The sequence below is a fragment of the Nerophis lumbriciformis genome, linkage group LG11 (genome assembly GCF_033978685.3).
Source record: "Nerophis lumbriciformis linkage group LG11, RoL_Nlum_v2.1, whole genome shotgun sequence".
NCBI classification, from domain to species: Eukaryota; Metazoa; Chordata; class Actinopteri; order Syngnathiformes; family Syngnathidae; genus Nerophis; species Nerophis lumbriciformis.
Window position 1 is genome coordinate 15,565,741 of NC_084558.2, and position 12,552 is coordinate 15,578,292.

Sequence of the window (12,552 nt, forward strand, 5' to 3'; positions counted from 1 at the left end):
ACACTTTAAAACACTGCCAACATGTTTTTATTTCATTGAGAATGATCACTTGATGGCAAATGTAGTAAAATAAAGATTGACACCATGAGCAGTGCAGCACTGCAGAATACTAAACACGATCTTACAAGTTGCCCTAAAATGCAAAAGTGTTTTCGTAAGCCACTATTGCACAGTAGTATGGCACTGTGATATAACAAACTGCTTTTGCATGTTCCATCTTTCCAATTTTTTTTGTTCTGCGCATTCATTTGTTGGCCTATTTCACACTTGACTGTCACACCAAATGACATCCAATTTTGCAAGGCTTGCCTACTCTGGGAAAGGGCTGAACGATATAGTCTAATTAACTATGTAATTTTGTCAGACCATAATGCAAAACTCTCATTTCTCCTTTGGCAATATTCCAAAAATGTACATTAGAGCGAGGATGTTGGGTTCATCTGGTGTTCCACTGGTAGCTTCTCTTCCTAGAAGGCAGTCAGGAAGTTTGTGCTAACACTGCTAACTAATTAAGTGTGCGTTCACACGCTGCAATCTGTGCTGTGCCAGAGCAAGCACGGCACCTAAAGTCTGGATTCCTTGACTAATGTATGCCTCGCTGTAGGATGGTTAGAGGACGGCATATTTGCCCAAACACATGCAAGGTTACATAACTCAGACATGTGGCATAATCACTGCATTGGTTCCTCCCCCCATTGCCAAACATCCGAATGGCTCCAAATTGTCCAAGTATTCTTCCTTTCTTTTTGGGTCCCACTTTCTCTATCACACTTTTTTGTATTTACATTTATTTCCGCTTACATAATATTTTTGGTGGCTGCTAGAGGTTAAGATTTCTATTCCAGTGATGGGAAATTAGCCCTTTCCTGTGTGAACCTCTACATTTGACTTGACAGCCAAGTCGCAAGCAATACGAGGCTAGCTTTGTTCCAAACTTAACAGATTTGTATATATTTATACATTTCTCTGTTCATGTTTGGATGACTCATTTATCTGTGGGTGTCCTGTGCCTTGAACCGCTTCCAGAATGTTCTCATAATTTTTTTGACTTTGGACTACATTCTCTTGCCTTCTAATCATTAGTTTTGCATCTAATGTATGCATTGTATGCAAATATGTATTTTTTCCTTATTTTTTATTGAGACCTCATTCTTGTACTTGTTTTTGATCATTGTTTTATTTTTCACTTAATGTGAGTAATTGTTTTATGATCTTGAAAATTTGCCTTGACAATAAGCCACTTGAAACATAGTAACATGTCTGCATCAGATTGGATGATAACAGCACTAACTTTATTGATTTTTAAAGGTATCCAGCACATCTTGACCTAGGCTGCAAAGGTCAACGGTAAAGCCTATCAGTCAGAATTTTAATATTTGGAATATTTCTCTGCCAAAGCACGGACCTTGATTTGATTTGATTTGATTTGATTTGGTTTTAAAGCTGGGTTCAAAGGTCATATTGAGCAATATTTCTCTAAGCATTCTATCAGATTGTTTCAAATGGACTGCACATTGTCATCTGCAACAGTGCTCTTATTGTTGTAGTCATTTATTTTAATTTTTAGTTGTTTCAAATAGACCTGGAAATCTCAGGGTACCTTATGAAACAATACGTGGCTCAGACAATGATATAATTTCATTACGGAGATACTTTTCAATACATTGTTTGTCATAACCTACGATACATCCATGTCTTCATAGGGGAGAAACATAACAACTTACATACTGCTAAGTTTTTATCTAGCTTTGTTACATTCACAAATTTAAATTCAAACGATGCAGATGCGTCAATTTCACTTCACTGCTCAAGTCTGCCATATTCATGCCATTTAATTTTGTGTTTCTTTTGTGACTGTGGGCCATTACTCAGCCACTCTGCACGAGAAGCGCCCCTAAACGCATAAAAATTTGACTCGATTCACTCAGGAGGAACGATAGGAGAAGTTTATAGCTGCTAAAAAAAAACAGATCCATATCAGTAGTTCAGTTCAGTTCAGTTTCAGTTTATTTCGAACATGCATACGATACAATGTAATTCATCACACATTTCCAGTTGTTTCATTACAGCACGTCCGAAAAGGAGTAGGAAGAAGCAGATATTGTTTAATCCTACCCCTTTTCATACCATAGCAATTTGATCCAATGTCCTTGTTCTTTTAGTAGTTCTTTAGTAGTAGTGTATGTATAGTATACAAACCCCTTTTCCATATGAGTTGGGAAATTGTGTTAGATGTAAATATAAACAGAATACAATGATTTGCAAATCATTTTTCAACCCATATTCAGTTGCATATGCTACAAAGACAACATATTTGATGTTCAAACTGATAAACATTTTTTTTTCTTGCAAATAATCATTAACTTTAGAATTTGATGCCAGCAACACGTGCAAAATAATTTGGGAAAGGTGGCAATAAATACTGAGAAAGTTGAGGAATGCTCATCAAACACTTATTTGGAACATCCCACAGGTGAACAGGCAAATTGGGAACAGGTGGGTGCCATGTTTGGGTATAAAAGTAGATTCCATGAAATGCTCAGTCATTCACAAACAAGGATGGGGCGAGGGTCACCACTTTGTCAACAAATGCGTGAGCAAATTGTTGAACAGTTTAAGAAAAAACTTTCTCAACCAGCTATTGCAAGGAATTTAGGGATTCCACCATCTACGGTCCGTAATATCATCAAAGGGTTGAGTTTGAGTTTGAGTTTATTTCGAACATGCAAGTATACAACATGATACATCACAATCTCCAGTTTCTCTTTTCAACATGTTCGAAAAGGAGTAGGAAGAAGCAGAGCTTATTTAATCCTACCCCGTTTCTTTTACATAACAGTTGCTAAAACTTTTGTTCACTTCCTGTTCTCAATTTATTCACAATATACTCCATAAGTAATCACAATAAAATAAGTAAATAAATAATAATTGGTGAAGTTACATTTCATATGTTGAGATAAGTAAGATTATTTTGTGAGTGAAAGAATGAAAGAATGGATGAGTTAAATAAATTCAGAATGTTTATCATGGTTCTTCTTCTTTGTACTTTGTAAACACTTTAAGTTTGAAGAGTTTCTTGAAGTGGATCATATTAGTACATTGTTTGATTGCTTTGCTTAATCCATTCCATAATTTAATTCCACATACTGATATACTGAAGGTCTTAAGTGTTGTACGTGCATACAAATGTTTTAAATTATATTTCTCCCTAAGATTATATTTCTCCTCTTTTTTTGAGAAGAATTGTTGTATATTCTTGGGTAGCAGGTTATAGTTTGCTTTGTGTATAATTTTAGCTGTTTGCAAATTCACTATGTCGTAGAATTTCAGAATCTTTGATTCAATAAATAAAGGATTTGTGTGTTCTCTATATCCAACATTATGTATTATTCTAACTGATCTTTTTTGTAACACCGTTAATGAATGAAGTGTACTTTTGTAATTATTTCCCCATATTTCTGCACAATAACTCAGATATGGTAACACTAGTGAGCAGTAGAGAATATGAAGTGATTTTTTGTCTAGAACATGTTTTGCTTTATTCATTATTGACGTGTTTCTTGCTACTTTATGTTGTATATTTTTTACGTGAGATTTCCAGTTCAATTTATCATCAATCATTATACCTAGAAATTTGGTTTCATTTACTCTTTCAATTTCTATTCCGTCTATTTGTATTTGTGTTTGACTTTCTCTTCTACTGTTACCAAATAGCATTATTTTAGTTTTACTGAGATTCAACGATAGTCTGTTTTTGTCAAACCATCTTTTTAATTTGTTAATTTCTTCTGTTATTATTTGTAGTGTCTTCTGTGTGTTCTCTCCTGAACAAAACGCTGTTGTATCATCCGCAAATAATACTAACTTTAAATCTTTTGTAACTTTACAAATGTCATTTATATATAGATTGAATAATTTAGGTCCTAGTATTGATCCCTGAGGTACACCACAGGATATATTTAGCGTTGTAGAGGTGTGTTCGCCTACCTTCACGTATTGTTTCCTGTTCATTAGATAACTTCTTATCCAGTTTAAGACTAACCCTCTGATGCCATATCGTTCTAGTTTTTTGATTAAAATATTGTGATTTATTGTGTCAAATGCTTTAGTTAGATCCATAAAAACTGCTGCCGCACATTTTCTATTATCTATAGCATTGGTAATTTCTTCTGTAATTTCAATTAAAGCCATCGAAGTTGAAACATTAGCTCTGTATCCATATTGATTTTCTTCGAGTATTCTATTTTTATTTATGAAACTCTCTCATCTGTTATTGAACAGTTTTTCAATGATTTTAGAAAATTGTGGAAGTAAGGAAACAGGTCTATAGTTTGTAAATTGATGTTTGTCGCCAGTCTTGTAAATTGGTGCAACTTTAGCTATTTTCATTTTGTTTGGAAATGTACCTGTTTGAAATGATAGGTTACTAATATACATTAATGGTCCTGAGATCTCTTCAATAACCTTTTTTATCGTTTCCATATCAATTTCATTACAATCAGTTGAAGTCTTGGATTTACATTTTTTCACGATTGTAACTATTTCCTCCTGTGTCACATTACTGAGGAACATGGAGTTGGGATTTCGCTCTATGGTATCATTATAGTCCTCAATTGAAACTGGGTCTGGAATCCTTTCTTCCAATTTTGGTCCAATATTTACAAAATAATTATTGAAGCTTTCAACTACTTCCTTTATGTTGTCTTTTTTTTTTTTTTCCGTCTAAGAAGTATTGAGGGGTAGTCCCTTTTAGTGCCATTTTTAATAATGCTATTGAGGATGCCCCATGTTGCTCTCATATTAGTTTTGTTCTTGTCCAATAATTCACTGTAATATTCTTTTCTACATAATCGTAGTATGTATGTTAACTTGTTTTTATACTTTTTGTACTTAATTTCTGCCTCTGTAGTTCTTTGTGCTATAAATTCTTCTTCTTAGGGTTCAGAGAATCTGGAGAAATCACTGCACGTAAGCACCTAAGCCCGTGACCTTCGATCCCTCAGGCTGTACTGCATCAATAAGCGACATCAGTGTGTAAAGGATATCACCACATGGGCTCAGGAACACTTCAGAAACCCACTGTCAGTAACTACAGTTGGTCGCTACATCTGTAAGTGCAAGTTAAAACTCTCCTATGCAAGGCGAAAACCGTTTATCAACAACACCCAGAAACGCCGTCGGCTTTGCTGGGCCTGAGCTCATCTAAGATGGACTGATACAAAGTAGAAAAGTGTTCTGTGGTCTGACGAGTCCACATTTCAAATTGTTTTTGGAAACTGTGGACGTCGTGTCCTCCGGACCAAAGAGGAAAAGAACCATCCGGATTGTTATACGTGCAAAGTTGAAAAGCCAGCATCTGTGATGGTATGGGGGTGTATTAGTGCCCAAGACATGGGTAACTTACACATCTGTGAAGGCACCATTAATGCTGAAAGGTACATACATGTTTTGGACCACATATGTTGCCATCCAAGCAACGTTACCATGGTCGCCCCTGCTTATTTCAGCAAGACAATGCCAAGCCACATGTTACATCAACGTGGCTTCATAGTAAAAGAGTGCGGGTACTAGACTGGCCTGCCTGTAGTCTAGACCTGTCTCCCATTGAAAATGTGTGGCGCATTTTGAAGCCTAAAATACCACAACGGAAAAGTTTAAAAAATGTGTCTCCTCAGTTCCCAAACGTTTACTGAGTGTTGTTAAAAGGAAAGGCCATGTAACACAGTGGTGAACATGCCCTTTCCCAACTACTTTGGCACGTGTTGCAGCCATGAAATTCTAAGTTAATTATTATTTGCAAAAAAAAAAACAAGTTTGAGTTTGAACATCAAATATATTGTCTTTGTAGTGCATTCAATTGAATATGGGTTGAAATTGATTTGCAAATCATTGTATTCCGTTTATATTTACATCTAACACAATTTCCCAACTCATATGGAAACGGGGTTTGTAATACTAAGGATGAATATCGGGACATTTTGCCATATCAATATTTTGCCACACTTACTTTCTGCTTTTGGTTGGGCCAAAAAATAGTACTAACCTGTTGAGATACCTTAACAGTATTGTTTGTGTGAAATAAAACATACTTCCTGCTACCTGTTTGTTGACAAATATTGTGCTATTGCAGTACTACAGTAACACAATTTTCCAGCATTAACTCTGACCTGTAGTGTTTATAAATGTGAATGTGGTGACAATATTTATTGATTCAATAACTGGGATATCTCAGTTAGCAATGCGTGGCTGGCTGCCCGTGGCATTTTCTAATATGTACTGTTCTACAAACCCCAATAACTCTGTAATTGATATTAATGATAGCATAACAAATCAAGTCAATATTTTTCTATCCCTCATTCATGATGGTAGCCAACAATAATGTCTAATTGCGTTACGGCCTAACAGTTTTATTGAGATATGCATTAATTGCATCCGGATGAGGCACACTGAGTTTATAGTTGTCTGTGTGCAGAACATAAAATGAAACTTGAATTTACCTTCTAACTCATTAGCGTGACAGTCACTGTGGTTTCATCCTCTTGCCTAATGGGATGCATAAGAAATTCCATACACTGTCTGATGGGATACAGTATATTATGGTTGTCGATGACCATGTATGTCTCATGGTTTGTCAATACCTTTTGCACCATCCTATGCATTCTTTGCTCATCATTCTTGTTGTTCTTTCTTGGCTAATTGTGCTGTTTTGTGTTTGTTTGCGTTTGCAGGATTTTGATGACTTTATCTTTGCATTTTTTGCCATTGAGATGGTGATCAAGATGGTGGCTCTGGGGATTTTTGGCAAGAAATGTTACCTTGGAGACACATGGAACCGATTGGATTTCTTTATCGTGTTGGCTGGGTAAGTCACAAGCATTGCTCTCATTGTAGTAATTGAATCGAGCAGCCTGAATCCGGCTGTGCAAAGATATGATGAGAACAGTTTTTTTGCTTCTTAAACGGAAATTTAAGTGCACTAACAAACAAAGGTGAAATGTACCAAATTACTTTTACTCGTTTTACTGTAATTTAGTAGTGTAGTGTGTTGTAGACAGTGGGATAATACGATGTATAAAGACATAGAAATGTCTATCGAACGGTATGATTATCTATTATGGATGAATGGATATATTAATTTTACGTCCGGGGGAATTTTTAAGATAAATGCAGCAACAATGCTACTATGCAGTAGCATTTTTACACCACTTGAAATAACTCTACGAAAAAATCTTGTAGGAGTATGGATGTCAACAACATTCTATAGACAGAGATCACAATAGAAGCTAAGTCATCAAAACCGTAAGAATAATTGGTGCCATAAAGAGGGAAAATACATTTCTTTGTTTTGATTAGATAAGTCATATTGACTAAACAAACTACAGTGGGATCATCTGCAAAACATGCCACCAACAAGTCATTGCAAGCGACTGGAACTTGTCAAATATTTCCTATCACTTGAAGACACGGCATGAAGAACAGTATTGCGACTGTGTTAAAATGCGGTATTAATGTTATCGCAAAGCCACAAAGTGATGAAAAGAAAAACAGCCGAACAGAGTTGTCTAAAGGTACCGTCTATGACAAGCAGTCCCACGGACACCGATAATGTACAGATTCTATCTCTAAATTTATGTGTTGACATGCCCATAGTATTCACGAAAAAGTTGCCTCGAAATATATTTTGTATTGCTTTTTAACTGTCTTGTCCTCTTAATATATAAATCATATGCTTTATAAATAAAATGAAAAAAGACAAGCCCAATTGGCAATCATTTTATGTGTATATTTTTATTTAGATTTATCACATTTTGGAATTTGGATTCCATCCATCCATCCATCTTCTTCCGCTTATCCGAGGTCGGGTCGCGGGGGCAGCAGCCTAAGAAGGGAAGCCCAGACTTACCTCTCCCCAGCCACTTCGTCCAGCTCTTCCCGGGGGATCCCGAGGCGTTCCCAGGCCAGCCGGAAGACATAGTTTTCCCAACGTGTCCTGGGTCTTCCCCGTGGCCTCCTACCGGTTGGACGTGCCCTAAACACCTCCCGAGGGAGGCGTTCGGGTGGCATCCTGACCAGATGCCCGTACCACCTCATCTGGCTCCTCTCAATGTGGAGGAGCAGTGGCTTTACTTTGAGCTCCCCCCGGATGGCAGAGCTTCTCACCCTATCTCTAAGGGAGAGCCCCGCCACCCGGCGGAGGAAACTAATTTTGGCCGCTTGTACCCGTGATCTTGTCCTTTCGGTCATAACCCAAAGCTCATGACCATAGGTGAGGATGGGAACGTAGATCGACCGGTAAATTGAGAACTTTGCCTTCCGGCTCAGCTCCTTCTTCACCACAACGGATCGATACAGCGTCCGCATTACTGAAGATGCCGCACCGATCCGCCTGTCGATCTCACGATCCACTTTTCCCTCACTCGTGAACAAGACTCCTAGGTACTTGAACTCCTCCACTTGGGGCAGGGTCTCCTCCCCAACCCGGAGATGGCACTCCACCCTTTTCCGGGCGGGAACCATGGACTCGGACTTGGAGGTGCTGATTCTCATCCCAGTCGCTTCACACTCGGCTGCGAACCGATCCAGTGAGAGCTGAAGATCCTGGCCAGATGAAGCCATCAGGACCACATCATCTGCAAAAAGCAGGGACCTAATCCTGCAGCCACCAAACCGGATCCCTTGACGCCTTGACTGCGCCTAGAAATTCTGTCCATCCATAAAAGTTATGAACAGAATCGGTGACAAAGGGCAGCCTTGGCGGAGTCCAACCCTCAATGGAAACGTGTCCGACTTACTGCCGGCAATGCGGACCAAGCTCTGACACTGATCATACAGGGAGCGGATAGCCACAATCAGACAGCCTGATACCCCATACTCTCTGAGCACTCCCCACAGGACCTTCCGAGGGACACGGTCAAATGCCTTCTCCAAGTCCACAAAGCACATGTAGACTGGTTGGGCAAACTCCCATGCACCCTCAAGGACCCTGCCGAGAGTATAGAGCTGGTCCACAGATCCACGACCAGGACAAAAACCACATTGTTCCTCCTGAATCCGAGGATCGACTATCCGGCGTAGCCTACTCTCCAGTACACCTGAATAGACCTTACCGGGATTAATCATGATAAATCAAAGGTGATTACTCTTTTGCATAATACACTTTTACTTAAAGGTTACATTTTTCAAAGCAAAAAAGTAACAAGAACACCATTGGCTGGCTTGTGTTACCATGAGTACTTTAACAGAACGCATTTGTGTCAAACGGTCTACATTTTTCAAAGTTACTAAGTTTGTGTAGTAAAAAATGTTACCGGCCTGAATAAAATGAGTGTTGTTACGGCGACCACTCACCCTGTCTCGTCAACACGTATGCGCAAGAGAGAGCGTGCACACATACAAAAGCAGTCCAAGAGACGCAACAAACAATTTACAGTCATTTTGTTGTTATGATAGAATTTACATTCAATGACAGCCATCACTAACTATCCAAATCGCTATTATAAGCTAACAACACTCAAAGTTAATGTGTGTGCATGTGTCACGTACGTACATAGTAACGTCATTACGTCCTAGAAGCCGGAAGAGGGCGGGATATATTGTGTAAAATACATTGGAGAGTTAGCACCCTCCAGGCATCTGTGTAAAGAAAAGATGCCAATATGTGTACACAAATGCAGTTTTATTGACAGAATGTCATCCAGAAACATTTTTAAACGTTTTACTTTAATGCATGTCACTTATTTGCGCAAAACTTGGTAACAGTTTTATCTAAAGTTTTTTTCGGCTGTATTTTGTTGTAAAATTTGCCAGCGAGCACACCAGTCAGAGTTTCCTTGCTCATTTTTGTACTGACCTATGCATTGATCTGATCACTGATTGTATAGTGGTTTAGGTAAAAGAGCGTGTCCAGTTAAAAATAAATTGCATGATTAATCTAAGTGTGTTCATTATTATTGGGATAATTTCTCATGATTAATCACACGTTAGGTTTGACAGCCTTAGTGTGTGTATATATACAGTCGTGGTCAAAAGTTTACATACACTTGTAAAGAGCATGTAATATCATGGCTGTCTTGCATTTCCAATAATTTCTACTACTCTTATTTTTTTTGTGATGGAGTGATTGGAGCACATACTTGTTTGTCACAAAAAGCATTCCTTAAGTTTGGTTCTTTTATGAATTTATTATGGGTCTACTGAAAATGTGACCAAAATCTGCTGGGTCAAAAGTATACATACAGAAATGTTAATATTTGGTTACATGTCCCTTGGCATGTTTCACTGCAATAAGGTGCTTTTGGTAGCCATCCACAAGCTTCTGACAAGCTTCTGGTTGAATTTTTGACCACTCCTCTTGACAAAAGTGGGCACCACACAATTCGATTTGATTCGATTTTTGGGGGTAACGATTTGACTCAAAATCAATACTTTTTTAATGACATTAGGTGCCAGTTCTATGATTAACTACATTCACCCATTAAATAAATAACAGCTCTGATAGATTTCCCCACCTAGTACCAACCTCGTCATGTCCGTTGTGTCCTGAGCAAGACACTTCACCCTTGCTCCTGATGGGTGCTGGTTAGCGCCTTGCATGGCAGCTCCCTCCATCAGTGTGTGAATGTGTGTGTGAATGGGTAAATGTGGAAGTAGTGTCAAAGCGCTTTGAGTACCTTGAAGGTAGAAAAGCGCTATACAAGTACAACCCATTTATCATTTATCATTTATTTCTATAATATTTAAAAGAAAACTTTTTTGTCTGGTAAAATTCTACCCAAACATGTAATAAAGTCAAATACAAATAAGGTAACAAGACAAGTATCCTACACTTAAATGATTAATAATGATAAATGGGTTATACTTGTATAGCGCTTTTCTACCTTCAGGGTACTCAAAGCGCTTTGACAGTATTTCCACATTCGCCCAGTCACACACACATTCACACACTGATGGCGGGAGCTGCCATGCAAGACGCTAACCAGCAGCCATCAGGAGCAAGGGTGAAGTGTCTTGCCCAAGGACACAACGGACGTGACTAAGATGGTAGAAGGTGGGGATTGAACCCCAGTAACCAGCAACCCTCCAATTGCTGGCACGGCCACTCTACCAACTTCGCCACGAAGTCCCCGTACACTTCTCTTTTGTAAAGTCAATCTGTACAGCAGACATGGACATACACATCAACAATATGATTTGCCTGAGTGGCTGTACAAGACAGATTAAAAAATAATAATTTGAGAACCAATTTTTTTTTTGAATTGATTAGTAAAGTGAAGTGAACTATATTTATATAGCGCTTTTCTCTAGTGACTCAAAGCACTTTACATAGTGAAACCCAATATCTAAGTTACATTTAAACCAGTGTGGGTGGCACTGGGAGCAGGCGGGTAAAGTGTCTTGCCCAAGGACACAACGGCAGTGACTAGGATGGCGGAAGCGGGGATCGAACCTGCAACCCTCAAGTTGCTGGCACGGCCGCTCTACCAACCGAGCTATACCGCCCCGATTAAGACTCGTTACAAATAAGAATCTCGATTCATTCTAAAATGATTTTTTTTTTACACCCCTAAGGATTATAATCACTGTACATTTCTTAAAAATTTGGACTGAAAGTGACTAAATATATTTACATCGCAGAAAAAAAAAGTAGAATATTTTACTTATACCTCCCCAAAAATATATCAACGTCTGTTGTAACATCCAAATAGTATCCAGGCTTGGGAATCATTAGCAATTGCTAGTTACCACAAGGTTAGAATGCAATGGAAAAATCACAATATGAATACAAACATACGCACACACACAGATAACTATAACTATATTTTATTTTAAAAAAAATGGTGGCATATTACTGTAAGAATGACTGGAATTAGAATGGTGACCAATCACCCCAGTCAGCCGGGATAGGCTCCAGCTCACGCACAGCCCTAAGTTGGAAAAGCAGTTTAGAAAATCAATGAATGGATGGATGCTGTTACCAGGGCATTTTACACATGTACAACACCACAGTGAGGGGATGCCAACAGCAGCCCATGTGTTGCTATTTGCAATCATCTCCTTTACATGTGATTTAACTCTGTAAGACCCGGACATAGAAACACATGAATAAAAAAACATTCAACCTGTTTTATGGTGTTGTAGGGGGCATTTGGGAATTACAATGAAGTGTTGGCAAATTTTTCATATTTTGATAAGGTTTTATGGAACCATTGTACCGATACAACGTTGGGTGAAAAGGGTAGCAAAATTTTCCATAAGCCATTTGTATTCATTTTCTGAACAACATGTTCCACAGATTCCTGACAAAACATATCTATTTAGGCTACACAGTATCCTGGTAAGTAAACTAGTCACAAGGGAATATTTGCTACCACATTGACCCATGGTTGTACATATACAACCAATATAAAACATCATCTAAATCATATTTTTTGGAGGTATTTCACAATAATAACATAGGTACATGTTCTAGACATTATAAAGATCACAGTAAAAAATATTAGATGCATTCTACTTACATTGATTTGATCAATTTGGTCCAGTAAAGAAAAGAGT

The 12,552-nt window shown here is 38.2% G+C and overlaps 1 protein-coding gene across 1 annotated transcript in view; it reads left to right on the forward strand.

Annotated features, from left to right (window-relative positions):
- Positions 1-12,552, forward strand: part of cacna1g (calcium channel, voltage-dependent, T type, alpha 1G subunit) — a 329,783-nt gene that overhangs the window by 22,768 nt on the left and 294,463 nt on the right. The window contains exon 2 of the mRNA XM_061967247.2: positions 6,729-6,862. Coding sequence (XP_061823231.2) covers positions 6,729-6,862 — 134 coding nt within the window. The remainder of the gene's footprint in view (positions 1-6,728; positions 6,863-12,552) is intronic.